The sequence below is a fragment of the Typopeltis vanoorti genome, chromosome 17 (genome assembly GCF_054136105.1).
Source record: "Typopeltis vanoorti isolate ZY-2024b chromosome 17, IOZ_Tvanoo_1.0, whole genome shotgun sequence".
In the NCBI taxonomy this organism is placed as follows: Eukaryota; Metazoa; Arthropoda; class Arachnida; order Uropygi; family Thelyphonidae; genus Typopeltis; species Typopeltis vanoorti.
The window spans coordinates 70,160,025-70,178,790 of record NC_143565.1 but is presented as its reverse complement, the minus strand read 5'-3'; the positions used below and the strand labels follow the sequence as shown (position 1 = coordinate 70,178,790).

The following is an 18,766-nucleotide window of genomic DNA, read 5'->3' as shown; positions in this document are numbered from 1 at the left end:
TATTTTGTCCAGAAATTAAAATTGTATTGTACAATAAAGAGAGAAAACAAAAATATAATAATTTCTCTATTTTTAGTCCATCATATATAACTAAAATCCAGTTAACTAGCATGGAACAAGAAAGTCCGTTTCTTGTTATAGGCAACTGAGAGGCAGCTAGGAACGGGAGATAATCCGATTAACCGTTCTCTTCAGCGTGAGGGTTTATCACACCTTCTAATGGACATGACAATCAAATTGCACTTCTTATCCAGGTTCTTTAAACAGGTGGGCTGAAACATATCCAGATTTAGTTGGACATCTATAGATGTCCTAGCCGGTAGGGAAGTTAAACCATCCTTATTAAGATTAGGGTGTTTGATAAGAATTTCATAGGACTCCTTAAATTTATGTTCATACCATGTTTTGGTTGATGTAAACAACAGGTGTCTTTCCAGTCAATTCTATGTAGAGTATTCAGAGCATGATCAGAAAGGCTGGATTTACCATAGTTATTATATTTAATGTACCATTTATGTTCCTTTTTTTTGGATAGGAATTGTGTGTCCTGTTTCACCTATATAGGGCAAATTACATTTTTATCAGGTGCAATGAATACAGTATACTCCAGAGTGGGCGAGCAGAGGAAGTGGATCCTTGGATGATTTGAATAAGTTCTTTAATTTTTCAGGAGATTTAAAGGTGGCACATTAAAGTTATATTTCTGTAGTATTCTGTTTATTTTATCTGATATCCCTTTAATGTATGGAATCATTACAGTTTTATTATAATCTAGGTTTATTTTTGTTTTTAAGTGGGTCTTATGAAGAATTTTGTTGATTGTATTTTGGCTATAGCCATTTTTCTGAAAGCTACTACTGACAACTTTTAATTCATCTTTAAGTGCTTTTTCACTGGAAGATTTGTATCTTCAATGCCCTGTTTTTTAGTGTGTTAATGACACCTAGTTTTTGTGTTGTGGTGGTAAGAGTTTATGTGTATATAGGCTTACAGTAAAAGGACTGCCAGAAGGAAGACGTGTGACAGGTGTATCTAGAAAAGGAAGTGTGTTCTGACTTTCAATCTCACTGTAAATTGTATGCATTTGTGTTATTTGTTTAGGTGGCTTAGGAAAGTGTCTAATGTCTGGTGGCCATGGGACCAGATACCGAAAACTGATGTTTTCGCTATCGGGGGGGGGGGGGGGGGGATAATGGTGAGCCCATGGCTGTGTCTTCTTTTTTGTAGGTAGAAAGTGTTGGATTCTGATTATATAGAGATTAGAGTAATTATTATTTGCTTCAGAATCCAACATGATCTTCCATCACAAAAGCTAGACTTGTAAATATTATTTATTGTAAATCACTTGTTTATAATTTAATATTCATATAACTAACTTAATTTTGTCTAATATTTAGTTATTTAATCAAGATATATGTATTAATAATGAAAAGATTGTATTAAATATTATTAAGCTATTTTAATTATTACTATGTTAATATTATAAGAACTTGTATTTGATAATTTAACTGCGCATTATTTGAAATGTAAATATTCTCTATTTATTCCTTTTTCTAAAGTTTAACGTTATGTAATAGCTCAATTTTATTATATTTTGTTTTGTTGTCATGGAAACGTATGTAAGTGAGCGAGCACGTTTTGGAACACCACGTGAGGTTTATTGAAAAGAGTTTTAGAAAGAAATCACGAGAAGAATTTAGGTAGGAAGAATGGATATAAAAAGGGAAGAATGCTGAAATTTTTTATTAGAGCATTAGAGATTTACAAGAGAGAGATTGGCATTAGGTTGGAATCAGAGCATTCGGGAATCACAGTGCGATAGCCGAGTGGCTACGTGCTTCGCAACCATATGCCTGGGGAAGGAGTGTCCTGGGCTCGATTCCCGTAGCCGACGTGAGGAGCTTAAGGATCTTTCTCAGCCAAGTTAGCCGGTCTTGGGCGTGGACAGTAGGTTTTTTAAAGGACCTCCTAGATGAGTCTTTGACTCCATGAAGTCTTGTTTAATAATAATAATAATAATAATAGCGAGCCGGCAAGTCACTCAAGCAATTAAATAAAGTCTACTAGTCGAGAGGCAGTTAGCTAATAAGTTGTAGAATAACAATTATAGCTATGGAAAACAGCTGAGTGACTACTAAATAGACTAGCAATACTTGAGTTGAGATTTAATTTCAGGGCCGACCTTTCAAGGACACACGGGAACTTGAAGCACAGCACGAAGTAAATAGAGAATAATTAGAGGCAACAAAGTTGAGTTTAATGATAGTGGTGTTAAGAATTATGGTACCTAAAGGATTAAATTGATGTCGAAGGAGTAGGCAACTGTGCATATTAAACTTCAAGTTAAGGAATTATTGTGTGTTACCTTAGTACAAGAGTTGTTAGTAGAATACTGAATTAGTTAAGTGATGTGAAATGTAGTGCAAGCGGTTTGATCTATGCAAGAACGTTTGATTGTGTGTATTGTGACCGTTAATTAATCCAGTTATTTCTAAGAAGATTTTTTTTAAAATGAGTGCCGTTAATTGATTAAAGTGTATACAGTTACAAAAAGTGTTCGCACATAAGTATATGAAGAAGGAAAATTGTCGGTAAGAATATTCCAACCATTAATATTCCTATGCAGAGATATGAGTGTGTTTCTTCTAGAATATCCCTACTAACAGTAACTGTTGCGGAGATTAGCTGAAGCGTAGATTTAAAAGTGTAAGCTTGTGAAAAGGTATTGCCACCAATAAATTGTATTTGAAACTATAAAAAAACTATGAGATGTTAATGTGAATGATCACTAAGGAATTTTATTAAGTGTTAAGTAAACTGTGTGAAGACTGTATTTCAGATAACTGACCAATGCCTGAGTTTGTATGACTGTATTATCAGAAGAGCTAAAGCATTTGTAATATCTTAATTACTGATTTGAATTTAAGTGTAAAATTTGTGATTTTAAAATTAAATGTTTGTCTTTGTTAATCAAAAGTTGTATTTTGCCTGAATCTCTTTTACTGCACCATTCATAAAATATTCGAACCAAAGTATATTTAACTTATATTTAAATAAGTTAAATATACTCGGCCAGTATGTATTTTAAGGAGAAATAGTTGAAGGTTGATTTTTCTTCAATTCTTGAACTAATTCAGATATAGAGTGGCACGGTCTTAAAATATAAATTTTCTCTATATTTGAATTAGAAATCAACTTACAACTTATCAGTTGTTCAAGAACATCATAGTGATTAACATGTCGGATCCAAGGTAAAGATTTAGAAGAAGTAGGATCCAACAAAAGTGTTTTACATAGTACATGTGCAAAGTGTGCTGTGATATTGGGTGGGAATTTGTTCTCTAAAAGAGGAATTGTGTCATTTATTAGGACATTTGTGAAAAGGATAGAAACATCAAAACTGACTAATAAACCACTTTTTTCCAGTGTGATGTCTTTAATTTTGTTTACAATGTGTTGTGTGTTTTTAATATACAAGGGGGAATGACCTACCAACTCCTTGAGTGTTGATGCTAATTTCTTGGCTCGATGATAATTGGGGCTGTGTATACCTTCAACTATTGGTCAGAGTTGTATATTCTACTTGTGAATCTTGGGCAAACTGTAAATTCTTGGGGAACAAGCATAGTGCGGAAGTGGTTTTTTAACTGTATCCTCGGGCCAAGAAGTGACCAATTTAAGTAATTTTTCTGTTTTCTTTTTTATCCGATTAGTTGGGTTATAGTTAACAAGTTGATAGGTGCTATTGTCTAATTGATTCATTTTTCTTAGTATGTTGTTCAGTTTCATATAACAGTGCCACTGCCTTTATCAGCTCTAGTGATTACAATGTCTTGATTTGATTTTAAAGATTTCTCAGCTGCCAATTTAGATTTGGTTATTACTAGTATTGTTTTCGTATTATTTAATATGTTTATGGTTTCCAATCGTATTTTATCAATTATGGTGGTTGGAGAAATCTTAAGCTTCTTTCAATATGGTATATAAAATCTAATTTGTTAATAGTCCTGGGAGCCACAGCAAAGTTTAAGCCTAAGAATTCTCCATTGTTCAGGATGTGATTAAAAAAGTTAATCACATGACTGTTCATTGAGGGCAGTTGGTTGCTCCTGTTATCACTTAATTCTGGTATTTTTTGTAAGTATTTTTTATTTATTTATTATTATTTTTTTTGTCCGTAAATTGCTGATTTGTCTGTATGCAGGATGAAAAATCCTATTTTCAGGAGAAAAATCCTACTATCTCCTTATGAGATTGGTTAATTCACCTTCAACTGAAAAGGGCCATATAAATTGAGAGGGGGCGCTAGTGGGTCAAGCGCTACGAACGTGTTTTGAAGAGCTCCTGATTCAGATAAGTTTTACTAGGAATAATTAAGTATATATGCGTAATTGTTTAAGTAAGAGTGGCTGTAAACGTTGTACGCTACCGATATTATTAGTGTGGGGTTTTTTTTCTTGCTTAAACTAAATATGAAAACGTTAATATTAGACCTAGTAACCTGCAGAGGAAAAAAAAAAATGGCGGCGGCATTGTCATTCCATGATTTTAATTTGGATTTCAGTCGGTTCGTTAAGTGTGAGGTCTGTTATATGTATTCCTTCGACTACATAAATGATTTGTGGATGTTTAGTGCGGATGGAAGAAGGGTGTGTGCGAAATGTGACCTGAACGAGGAATTGATGAATGCGAATATGAAGTTGATGACAGAAAGTGCTAGTACCGATTGTGTCGTGAGTGCACGTTTGAAAGAGGAGGATGGCGAGAAAGACAGGCGAAAAAATGTTAAAAAATCAGGAAAAAAGAAAAAGAGCGATTTGGCAACCGTAACGGATGTTAAAAGGGACGAAAGTGAGGCGGAAAGAAACGAAATTGAGAGAACGAATGAAAGTAGAAATGGCGTGGTGCAGAAATCGCAAGTAAAAAAAATCGAAAGAATGAATGATAGCGAAAAAAGAATGACTGATGGCGAAAGTTGGACGCATGTTGGAACGAAAGTACTGAACCAAAGAAAGATGAATGACAGCAAAAGTGAGAAGAATGATAGCGAAAGTTGGACGCATGTTAGTCCGAAAGTACGGAAACAAAGAAAGATATGTGAGAGTGAAAGTGAGAAGAATGATAGTGAAAGTTGGACGTATGTTGGACCGAAAGTACGGAAACAAAGAAGGATGAATGAGAGGGAAAGTGAGAAGAGGGGGTCGAGAGTTAGAAAGTTAGAAAGATTTAATGATAGAGTGAATGTGTCGCGAGGTTCAGAAGGAGAATTGGATTGGATGAAGCAAGAAATGAAATGGATGCGGAATGAAATTAAGAGAATTCAGGTCAAAACTATTAAAATAAATCATGATGGCATGAAAGAGATAACAAAAGATGAGCGAGTGGCGTTGTATGGCGACTCCATTATTAAAGGTGTGCTAGAGGATAAAATGCACAAGGTATGTTTTCCAGGCGGTAAAATGAGTAGAGTGATTGAGGCATTGAATATGAGGCGGGAACGAGCAAAAGAGTTAATTGTATTAATTGGTACGAATGATTTGAGAGAGAACAAAGAGCATGTCAAAATGAATGTCAGGAGACTGCTTGGAAAGATAAAGGAGAATAGTGTGACAGGAAGGGTGGTCAGTGTGTTGCCTAGGTATGATTGTGGTGAAATGAGGCGGAGAGCAAGGATTATGAATGATATTCTGGCTGAAATGTGTGAGGAGATGGGAGTACAGTTTGTTAATGTGTGGAATGAGTTTGAGGGACGAAGTGAGCTGTATGGGAGCGATGGACTGCATTTGAGTGGTTATGGTGTGAATCGCTTGGAGAGACTGCTGCTGGAAGGTAGAGAAGTGAATAGAGAGAATGAATCAGATCGAGAGGGGAGTGATGTGGAAGAGCAGGAGAGTAAGACAGGAGAGATTGAAGGAGTGGAAATGAATGTGAAAGTGAGTGGTATGAGTATAGAAAATGAGAGAATGGGTGTGCAAGAGGAGCAGGGAAACGGCGAGGCTCAGGGTGGACAGGGATACACAGCGTGAGAAAGGTGGATGCTCCAAGAGGAGGTGAGAGAATGTGTAGGCAGGAAAGTAATGGGATGATCAGGGATCAAAAGGAAACAGATGGAATTGCAAAGGGTTCTAAAATGAAGAAGCAGAAAGGGAAATGGCCCCAGTCCAGCATGGAGAGATCACATCGAGTGAGTGGTATCAGTGGAACTAGCTGTAGATCCCGAAATGAGTTGTTGTGTTTGTATACCAATGCTAGAAGTATAAGAAACAAGGCGGATGAAATGGTTGCACTAATTGCGTCTGCGCACCCAGAGATTGTCAGAATAAGTGAGACATGGTTAGATGAGGATGACATCCTGACAGGAATAGAGATGGAAAGGTATGATGTGTTTCGTGAGGATAGAAGGGGTAAAAAGGGAGGGGGAGTGCTATTGATGATAGAGAAAGAGTTATGTCCATACAAGGTAGAGATGCAAGAGGGAAATGGGGCTAGTGGTTTTGAGGCAGTATGGTGTGAGATAGAGGTGAATAGAATCAAATACTTGGTGGGATGTTGTTATAGACCTGGTAATGTGGATGGTGGTGATAGTGAAATGTATAGTCAAATAAGCCAAGCAAATAAGAAAAGGGTGATCATTATGGGTGATTTTAATTATGGCAATGTAGACTGGAATGAAGAGATAGCAACTGGAAGTAAAGAAAATGAGTTTCTTGAGTTTTTGAGGGATAACTACCTCAGACAGTATGTAACAGAGGGCACAAGAGGATTAAGGGTCTTGGATTTGGTCATCTCATCGGAGGATGTAATTATCAATGAGGTATCAAATCATCCACCAATTGGTGAAAGTGACCATGAGGTGATTACTTGGGTGGTTGCCAGCAGTGCAAGGACCCCTGTGAAAAAAGGGTATATGTGGAACTACAAGGGGGGTGATTATGAAGAGCTCAGGAGACAGCTTGCAGGTGTAGCATGGAATGAGGAGTTAGCTGGAAAAGAGATCAATGCAGCTTGGGGGATTTTCAAAAAATATTTAGTGGATGCAATGTCTAAATGATGTATACCACGGGTGAGAAGGTTAAATAAGTTAGGTGTGAGATGGATGAATAAAGAGATTAAGCATGCAATACAGAGAAAAAGGGCATTGTGGAGGCAGCATAAGAGAAGTGGAAGTAACCAATTTCATGAGTTCTACAAAGACCAGGCAAGGAGAGTGACTTGGTTGGTGAGAGTAGCTAAAGAGAGGTATGAACAGCAGTTAGCTAATGAAGCTAAAAAGAATCCTAGGGAGTTCTTTCGATATGTAGCCAGCAAAAGAAAGAATGATTATGGAAGGATGACATTGATTGGAGGAAATGGTATAAAGACAGCTGTTGCAGAATGTGTGGTGGAGATACTTAATGAGCAGTTCATAAAGATCTTTCAATCTTGTGAATGTGACTTCATGGAGAGATTCAGAGCAGTTGATGATGGGGAGGAGAGACTGACTGTAAGTGAGCAAGAGGTGTTTGGGGAGTTGAGTAAACTAGATGTAAATAAGGCTGTGGGACTTGATAATATATCACCGCGTATTCTGAAGGAATGTGCCAGAGAGTTGACACCTGCCTTGACATATTTTTTTAATACGAGTCTTGCACTTGGTCAAGTCCCTAAAGAGTGGAAGGAGGGCAAGATTGTGCCACTTCATAAAGGAGGTGATCGAACTCAAGCATCAAACTATAGGCCTATCTGTGTGTCAGGTGTTGTGGTTAAGTTGTTGGAGAAGCTTGTGAGAACTAGGATCCAGAGTTGGGTTGACAACAATGGTATAATCTTTGATGGACAGCATGGATTTGCTAAAGGGAGGTCGTGTTTTAATAATCTACTTACTTATTACAATAAAGTGACTGCTTCCTTCGACAGAGGAGAAGGATACACAGTAATATACTTGGATTTTGCAAAAGCTTTTGATAGAGTACCTCATGATAAGTTGACAGTCAAACTAGAGCAGATGGGGTTGGATATTAGATTAGTGCATTGGATTGGAGACTGGCTATCTGATAGGTATCAACAAGTTGTGTATGGGGGTGCAATATCCAGGAAAAGGAAAGTCACTAGTGGAGTGCCTCAGGGATCTGTTTTAGGGCCATTACTATTTAACTTGTATATTAATGATATTGGCGAAGATTTGGATGGAGATATTCAGTTGTTTGCAGATGATGCAAAGTTGGGACGAACCATAAAGAGTAGTGAAGATGTTGTGGCCTTGCAAGAAGACTTGAATAAATTGAGAGATTGGGCAAGCAAATGGAGATGTGAGTTCAATGTTGCAAAATGTAAGGTTTTAAAATTTGGAAAACAAAGATGGGATGCAGAATTTATGCTTGGTGAGAATATATTGTTGGAAGTAGAGGAAATAAGAGATCTGGGAGTGATAGTGGATAAGGATCTAAAATTTAGGGGACACATCGCCAAAATTGTGAAGACAACACAAAGACTTCTGGGAATGATGAGGAGGACACTGACGTGTAGAAGTAGGGAGATTCTTGTTCCATTGTATAAGGCTTTGATTAGGCCACACATGGACTATTGTGCCCAGATTTGGTCACCTGGTTTTCAGAAGGATGAAGAGATGTTGGAAAGGGTCCAAAGGCGACTGACTAAGGTAGTCTCTGACCTCTGGAATGTCGAGTATGAGGAAAGATTGAAAAGATGTAATTTGCAGAGTCTAGTGGAGAGAAGGAAGAGGGGAGATATGATAGAGACCTATAAGTTGGTAAGGGGTTGTTATAGGATCAATGGTGGAGAAGTTCTACAGAGAATAGTGGGAGATCAAGGGAGAACCAGAGGTCATACCTGGAAACTGTATAAAGAGGGTGTGAGTAGGGGAGTGAGAGGCAGGTTTTTTTCGTGCAGAGTTGTGAATGATTGGAATGCCTTGCCTGAGAGTGTGGTGTCTGCAGGGAGTTTGAATGTGTTTAAGACCCGGTATGATGAGATGTGTGTGAGATAAAAGGACCTCCTAGATGAGTCTTTGACTCCATGAGGTCTTGTTTAATAATAATAATAATAATAATAATAATAAATGAAGGCAGGTCTTTTCCAGTCGAAGAGCATAATGTTCTGTTGTTCTTTCAATTGCGCTATGGAAGCACTAATTTTGATAGCCTTGTATAACACAGATGAGAAATATACAGAAGTAGCATTACGTCTATCACAAGTATCAAAGTATTAATATTATTAATATTCTTATTATCATTTGACTTCCATGTAGTTAAATTCATTCACTTTCTTCACTCATTACACTCTCAGGTAGTACATATAAACCTCTCCTAATATCATTAACATATAAGATAAACAACACTGGTTCCAAAATAGTTTCCTCCTCCAGGACACTACTTCCCTATACACACTGGTACCTGTCAGACAGCCAATCTCTTGTTGCCAAGCATAGGTGGTGCTCTTTGGAATATATTATCTTGAATTAGCACTCCCAATTAATCACTTTTAAAAGTGTTTTCTTTCCAACCTCACACCAAATGAAAAAAACTTCTAACTCTGTTGCTCACATTATTCCTTATTTAGGCTTACACAGAATGGCCTCTTGTTTATCCCTCTCTTCTTCCCTTCTCTCTCCCCACACACACACACACACACGCACACACTCTCTGGTCTATAAAAAATCTCTTCCACATTTATCTGGTAAACTCCTATCCATTTCTTCCTCCTGTTCACAAGAGAACTGCAAATTGCATTACCTCAATATTTCTTCTTACACAGTTTTCCACAGAATGGAAACTACCTTAGTCAATCATATCTGGATGTTTTCCAGTCATTCCCTTGGATACCAGGTGACTAAATCTATCCATATGCAGCCTTATACAAGGACACCATAACTTCTCTATTCTGCAGTATCTCTGTAACATTGCCATAATCTTTTGTGATGTCCTCATAATTTTAGTGATATGTCTCCTAAACATTAGGTTACTGTACACCATCACCCACTGGCCCCAAACTACTCCCGCTCTTGTAAGATATCTCAACCAATTATATACTCTTCATCTCATCCTTGTAGGGTGCCTTTTTAAAACTTTGTATTTTATAACATTGAACTAGTAGCTCTATTCACTTGCCTCCTCACCTGTAGGATTCAAAGTTAAAGATAGCTGACTTTGCATTTAAGCCTTTTCTAATATCATTAACATACAAGATTAACAGCATTGGTCCCAAAATAAATTCCTGGGGGCATGCCACTGATGACTTTCCTCTTCCAGAATGCTACTTCCCTATACACATTGTTACCTGTCAGACAGCCAATCTCCTGTTGCTAAGCATAATTGGTGTTTTGGAATATATTATTTTGAATTCATGTGCCCAGTTAATAATTTCTAAAAGGTTTTTTTCTTTTCAACCTCATGCCAAACTCAATAGTTATTAAAAGACTGAAGAATTCCATGCAAATCCATATATACTCTTTGAGCGACCTAGTTCTCTTTTATATTTATATTGGCCACAAGCAAGCATCTGCACACAATGCATTGAGATCCAACTATGCCTGCGGCACATAGTAAAAATGGCAGCAACAAAGCCTGGTGGTGTCGGAGTGCACTGATCAAACATCAAATAGTAATCAACTGATCATCATCTGAAGTGCTGTAGCTGCAAACTCAGCATCAGAGAAACAAAAAAGTTTTATGTGTGATTTCTGTTGCCAGTAGATGTATGCTAGTTGCAAAGATTGATGAATTAGCACACAAACATTGCCAACCTCAACCAGCCATTTTTCCGTTCCTTGTGTATTTGTGTGTCCTGTCTGTTAAACTATTCTGAGACATTGGAAAGTGTGTTGACAATCGCAAACAGTGCATTAGCACTCTTGAGGAGACTTTCTCTAGAATAATGGTTCACTCGAAAGAAAGTTCAAAGGGATTCATGCCCATTTCCTAGACAATAATGCAAAAACAGATGATATGCCAACAAACTCCATAACTTTATCGCAACAACAGTGCATGACTCTGTTGAAGCATAAAATAAAAATTATAATGCCATCATCCTCAACTTTCTGAAAGCAGACATGACACTAAAGAATGACATCAACAAACTTGCAGAAACCAGGAAGTTCAATCCCCTCACCCCAAATGTCAGGTGCTAATGCTTTAGACTCACTTGTACAAGTATAGACAGAATGACCTTCCTTCACCTGGTTAAAGTGACCTGTGGCATGCTGATGAGCAGATCCCAATTCATAACTGCTGTATGAGAGTGGTCTGAAAAGTGCCTGGTCTAACAATGAAAAAATGAATTTATAATTTCAAAATTATTTTTATTTTCCAACATAATCTCCCTTAAGACTAATACATTTATTCTAGCAATGCCCCAGCACCATTATCCCATCCCTGTAGTGGGTCTCAGTAAGATCTGTAAAATATCCCTCTACAGCTGCAATCACCTCTTGATTCGAAGAAAAACGCTGACCAACGAGGAAGAGTTTTAGTTTCGGGAAGAGATAGAAGTCAGAGGGAGCCAAATCTGGGGAATAAGGTGGATGCTCCAACAATTCATAGTGCAGATCCCTTAATTTTCCCATTGCCAAAACACTTTTAGGCAGGTGCATTTTCCTGATGAAAGATGATTTTTTTTCTTCTGCAAACTGGGTCTTTTCTCACGAATTTTTTCATCTAGTCTGGTTAAAAGATCAGAATAATATTCCCTAGTTATTGTTTTACCCTTTTCAAAATAATTAATAAACAAAATGCCTTTAGCATTCCAAAACACTGATGCCATGACCTTTCCTGCTGATGGAACCGACTGTGTCTTCTTTGGTGCTGAACAACCAGCTTCTGTCCACTGTTTTGACTGCTGTTTGGATTCTGGTGTGTAATGGTGAATCCAAGTCTTATCCATAGTAATAAATCGATGCACAAAATCAGTTTTATTTTTGTTAAAATGCTCCAAGCACTGTTCAGAGATTTTCATGCAGGTGCTTTTTTTGATCTGCTGTGAGCAAGCCCGGCACCCATCTTGCGCAAAACTTTTTCATATGCAATTCTTCATGCAAAATATATCCTACACATTCTTTTGAAATACCTATAATCTCAGCAGTTTCACACACTTTGAGTCGCTGGTCATCCAATACCATATCGTGTACTTGATCAATGATTTCTAGTGTTGTTACACTTTTTTGGAAGTCCTTCACGTGGATCATCTTCAAGGCTAGTACAGCCACGTTTAAACTTGGCAGCCCATTTCGTAATTGTCAGAAATGAAGGAGAAGAGTGCCCATAAACTTTTATGAACTTCGAATGAATTTATTTTGGTGTTAAACCTTCTTTTGCAAAGAATTTTATAACTGCACGATACTCAATTTTATCCATTTCAAGCACTGTTCAGAGATTTTCTTGATAGAATACTATCAAGAAATATAAAATACTACTTGCTTGATAGAATGACTTACAATTTCACACAGATGCTTATGACAGATGTACCAACTTGGAAAAAAAATCTTGCTGAGTTGCCATATATGGCTGAGGCCGAGAACTTTTCAGACCACCCTCGTAAATAGTAAATTCAAAGGCTCTCCATCATCTGTATGAGCCTGTTTAGATCTTACCTTTGTTCACCTGGAACAAGGTCATCAACTTTATTGCCAGCTAGAGGGGAAAAGCATCAAAATGGTGTGTGTACCATTGGCTATAAACAAGGAATGCTGGTGCTAAAAGACATAATTTGGTGAGTAGTTGTTACCAGATTAACATGAAGGAGATATTTCATAGAGTAGAGGGAGAAAAGGGTAGAACAAGAGGCCATCCCTAGAAGTTGTATAAGAAGGGGTGTGAGCAGGGGAGTGAGAAAAAGGTTCTTTGCATGGAGAGTGATTGATGAGTGGAATGTATTGGCTGAGAGTGTGGCGAGTGCAGAAACTGTGAATGGATTTAAGGCACAGTTGGATGATATTTTTCCATGAGAGAGCATATGAACCTCCTGCAATGAGTCCTTTGACTACATGAAGGTCAGATGTTAATAATACTAATAATCAATAATTATTTGAACTTTCACTTTTTCTTTTACCTCCTTATTCATGTTTTTTATAAACAAGGAAAAGAAAAACAAGGAGTGTTCCCTAGATGCTGCACAATCAAAATGTGAATAAGTTTCTTTTTGCCCATTTCATGGTACAAACATACTGTAGGTTGCCCAGCCTCATGTTTAGGATTATCAGTAAGAGAAAGTTAAAGAAAAAATTAAAAAAAAAAATCTGTATATATAAAAGTGTAAAAAAATAATTTCATGCTTTTAGCTTTATATTTTCAGATAAATACTATATTTCTTCTTTTTTTTTGTCAGATCCCCCTCCCCCCGAAACATGGATTAGTCAAGGTGGATCAATTACATAACTTCCTTGATAACCTAACCTAAATTCCTTGGAGTTTGATTTGTGGGACTATTTGAAATCATTGGTTATACTCCACTAAAGTGGGGAATTTTGATGAACTGTGGGAGTTGAACATGTTTGCACTGTCCCTAGACACTAGCCAGAAACTTTTGAGTATGAGGCTATGAGTGGTGAGAGGTCAGCGGCTGTGTGGGTGGCAAAAGCGATCACAGTCATTTTGAACACATTCTGTGACATATGTTCTTTTCATCTGTTAGTGTTTCTTTTATCAGTTATCAAGGGATTTATTATTATTATTATTATTATTATTCAGGCCTCCATGGAGTCAAAAGACTCATCGTGGGAGGTCCTTCCTAAGAACATAAAGTCTATCATACCACTCCTTAAACTCATTGACTGTTCTCACTCTTACTACTCCATCAGGCAATGCATTCCATGGTTCAACCACCCTCCATGCAAAGAAACCACTCCTCGCCCTCTTGCTCACAGTTTCCTTTCATAACTTCCAGGGATGGCTTCTTGTCATCACTCCTTCCCGCTGTTCAGCCAAGCGAAAGAACTCCCCAGTGTCAACCCTGTAACTACCTCTCAACAGTTTATACTTATTTCTTGACATTTTTAACAAACAGGAATTTTCTGGGCTCAGATTTATTGAGATCTTTTCATTAGTTTTGAGGTGTAAAATATGCCTTTAAAGTTTATGCACTATAGTGAACACTACTATAGCAAAATGATGTGCATAACAAACTGTGGAAAAGCCCTGGCCAAAGTCTCATAGAGCCAACGCTATTTTAAGCTCACTTTTGCAAACAGCAAGAGTTCAATGTTTGCAAACTACATTACACACAGACTCTAAGAGCTTCATGTGTTGAATACATACACATTTATTTTTAACATATTCCATCTTGTGCATTGGCAGCTGTATTGTCATGGCAGTGAATGTGGAAGGAAGTCATCATGCTCCAATTTTTGATACACTAAATGAAGTAGAAAACCAAACAATTTTAATGCCATGTCTGGCTTTATAGTTAATTAGTTTGAACTTTCTTGGTATTATGAATTCTGATAATTATGTTAATATTGTGAAAGCGTTATTAAGATACTATAAATGCATGGATTATAAGCATTAAAAGTGCACTTCCTTGATTTATATCTGTATTTCTACCTAACCATTTTGTGTGCAATAAGTGATGAGCATGGACAGTTTCAGGACTTAGCTCCTGTGGAAAAGCAGCAGGGGAATAGAAGATTTTAGTTTGGGAAACTCCTGGCACGTTAGTCAGGAAAACTGCAGCATGCATTTATAAACAAAAAAACATCAGCAGTGAAGGGTAGAGAACTTCTGAAATCAGATTTGAATTTTGCATTACATGTTTATAAACTTGTGTAATGCAAAACTATATTGTGCATATTGATGATTATTGTCTTATTATTTCACTTATAGTTTTTCTTGGCATTAATTACTTTTTTTAAAAAAATATATTTATAGCACTTCATCATTCAGCCTCAAAACAGATTTTAGTAGACAGTGACAAACTTGCAGAAGAAATTTCACGATCTTCACCAGAAATAACTGTAAGTTATACTTCTTTTATTAATTAAATAATGATTGCATACTCCTAACAGTTAAAAAAAAAAACTATGAATGTTTACTGAAAACTTTACTCACACATGAAAACTATATTGTGTATTAATCCTAAAGTTATGCAGTGTGCAAGTATATACAGCATAGGTATGGAGTATATATAGTTATACCTCATTGCATAAAAATAATGATGGAAAATTGAATTGTTTGTAATAATGCATGAAAAGAATAGGATCTTTTCATATCAGTGAGTGGTGAGAATTTCTTAGTAACTGTTTTTTTGTTTTACAAAAACAAAAAACCTTTTGGGAAGTTCATAAAAAAGAAGTTAAAAATTTCAAGGTGTACTGCATATTCCATGCATTCAGTTATATTATGTTCTTCTACTAATTTTTAGTATAAAATGTCTCATAATCCCAAACTCTCAAGCAATCTATCCTTGTAGGAAACATTTCAGACAATTCACTCCTGGATCCTTTCCACCACTTCCTCATCCTCAAGGAAACCATCTGACCAAATATTATCATAGTAATCCAGATGTGGCCATAAGGAGGGGACTCATAAAGCAGAATAATAACTTTCTTATCTCTTCTCAATTTGTTCTTCGATCACCAAGTAACCTTATGAACTACCTTGGCCAGTTTTGCAATATGCCTCTCACCTTTAACTTCCTATATACTGACACCCCCAAATCCCTAGCTTCAAGAATTTCACAGAGTATGGTTCCATCAGCATAGTATTTGTAGTCATAGCAATCTTTTTCATCCCAAAATGCGAAATTTTACACTTTTTCACATTAAACTGGTATACATTATCTTTTGCCCATGTTGCCAGCATATTTCAATCATTCTGCAGGTTCCCTGCAGGCATTGATTAATTATTACACTTATGACACTAATGATTTTGAAAGCATATGGTGTGAGGTAGAGGTGGGCAAGACAGGATATTTAGTGGGGTATTGCTATAGACCCAGGAGCACAGAGGGTGGGGACCAGGAGATGTTTAGACAGCTAAGTTTGGCAAGTGCAAGAAGAATGATTGTTATGGGGGGATTTTAACCACCCATTAGTATAAATTAGAGAGAGGAAGATGCATGTAGCAATAGGAGAATGGAATTTCTAGAATTCTTGAGGGACAAATGTCTTAGGCAACATGTAATAGAGGGAACAAGAGGTTCAAGAGTTTTGGATTTGGTTATAGCATCAGAAGAGTTGATAATAACTGAGATGACATCTCTCCCATCAGTTGGAGAGAGTGATGACCATATGGTTTTGACTTGGAAAATGAATAGACATGCAGGAGTATCAAAGAGATGGGACCATATGTGGAATTATAAGGCAGGTGATTCTAATAGTTTTAGATGTCAACTTCGGGAAGTTTTATGGAGGGAGGAATTGGAAGGCTGGGATATCATTAGTGAGTGGGAAATTGTGAAAGAATATTTGTTAGCGCAATGGTAAGTTGTATACCACAAGTGAAGAAGAGGAAACAATTTGGAGTAAAGTGGATGACAAACAATATTAAACAGGAATTGCATGTGGAAAAGAGGCTGTGGAAGAGATATAAGGAGACAGGAGAAGAGAAAATGCATGAAAAGTATAAGACACAGGCCAAATGAGTGACTAGTAAGGAAGACGAAACTGGAATATGAGAGGAGATTAGCCCTAAGATCCAAAGAAAATCCTAGGGAATTTTTTAGATATGTGGCCAGTAGTAGGAGAAATGACTGTGGAAGAATGATATTGTGGGATAAAAATGGGAATAGAGTGACTGATGCAGAGGACATAGTGGAATTGTTCAATGAACACTTTATTGGAGTATTTCATCCTGGAGGATTTAGTTTTAATACGAGAGGGATAGGGCAGGTTCGAGGTTTAGAGGTATAGGAGGAGAGTGTGTTTCAAATATTGAGTACTCTGGATGTCAGTAAAGCAGTGGGACTGGATGGTATTTCACTACGAGTTTTGAGGAATGTGCTCGGGAACTGACAGTGCCTTTGACCTGGCTTTTCAATGAAAGTCTGGCTGCAGGAAAGTTGCCCATGGAATGGAAGGAAGGTAAGATAGTGCCATTGCATAAGGGTGGTAGCAGACTGGAAGTGTCTAATTATAGTCCAGTATGTGTGTCATCAGTAGTTGTTAAGATCTTGGAGAAAGTAGTGAGGGACCGTATACAGCATTAGGCAGATGAGGGTAATGTTATCTGTGAGAGTCAACATGGATTTGTGAAAGGGCACTCTTGTTTTAGCAATATGCTAGCCTTTTATAATAAAGTTACAAGAACATTAGATGAGCGAAAGTCATATACTGCCATTTTCTTAGACTTGGCGAAGGCATTTGACAGGGTGCCACATGATAAACTGATATATAAATTGCACCACATGGTCTGGATGTCAGATTGGTCAGCTGGATTTGGGATTGGCTGTCCGATAGGTATCAGAGAGTTGTGTATGGTGGGGCAGTTTCAAGGAGGCACAGGATTTCAAGTGGGGTCTCACAGGCCTCAGTACTGGGATTTATATTGTTTAACCTTTATATCAATGACATTGTCAGTGGATTGCAAGGGGATATTCAGTTGTTTGTGGTGCGAAGCTGGGAAGGATTATTAGTAATAGTGCAGATGTGGTAGCCCTGCAAGAGGATTTGAATATGCTAGATAGATGGGCAAATGAATGGGAGTGTCGGTTTAATGTGGCAAAATGTAAGGTCTTCAGGTTTGGGAAACATCGATGGGAGGAGTTATACTGGAGGAAGTAGGGGAGACAAGAGATCTGGGTTTGATGATTGATAGAAACCTGAAAGTTAGGGGACATATTGCAAAGGTGGTGAAGGTAACACAGAGAATTGCTGCAATAATGAGAAGGACACTGACTTGCAGAGATAAAAGGTTGTCATTCTGTTGTATAAGTCTCTGATCAGACCACACTTAGACTATTGTTCTCAGATTTGGTCTCCAGGATTTGAAGGGGATAAATTAACTGTGGAAAGGGTACAAAGGCAGATAACAAAAATGGTTTCAGGACTGTACAATGATAGTTATGAGGATCGGCTGAGGGAATGTGGACTGCAGAGTTTGGTGGATAGAAGGAGGAGAGGTGATATGATTGAGACTTTTAAACTGTTGAGAGGTGGTTACAGGGTTAACACTGGGGAGTTCTTTTACTTGGTTGAACAGTGGGAAGGAGTGATGACAAGAGGCCATCCCTGGAAGTTACGAAAGGAAACTGTGAGCAAGAGGATGAGGAGTGGTTTCTTGGCATGGAGGGTGGTTGAACCATGGAATGCATTGCCTGATGGAGTGGTGAGAATGAGAACGGTCAATGAGTTTAAGGAGCAGTATGATAGACTTTGTGTTTCTTAGGAAGGACCTCCCACGATCAGTCTTTTGACTCCATGGAGGCCTGAATAATAATAATAATAATAATAGTAATAATAATCATTAGTAAATAACTCAGTATTTCCCTTCAAATTTTCTATATCACAAATCAAATAGCATTGGTTCACCAAGCACAGAGCCATACGATATATCACTATTCATCTGTTCTCTCTTGGATTCTGCTCCTCTTTATAGTCTTTGGTCAGCATACCTTTTATATTCACTGGTGTCCAAAAGCTAAGGACAACTACATTTTTACCTGTATATGAAAAAGTTTTCACGATTACAGCCAAATGCGGATATAAATTTATTGACTAAATACTAATTGTGTTACACAAAAAAGTGCATTATAAATTTTGTACAAATTAATTTGGAATACATTTTTAGAAAAAGTTACAAATTTCCTAAGCATGTAGTTAAGGAATTAATATACGGTGCTT

General features: G+C 37.3%; 1 protein-coding gene across 1 annotated transcript in view; it reads left to right on the top strand.

The window, feature by feature from the left end:
• The window catches only part of LOC150097470 (sodium-dependent phosphate transporter 1-A-like), a 263,701-nt gene that overhangs the window by 204,225 nt on the left and 40,710 nt on the right, over positions 1 to 18,766 (top strand). The window contains exon 10 of the mRNA XM_090406931.1: positions 14,856 to 14,941. Within this exon, the coding sequence (XP_090263057.1) occupies positions 14,856 to 14,941 (86 nt within the window). The remainder of the gene's footprint in view (positions 1 to 14,855; positions 14,942 to 18,766) is intronic.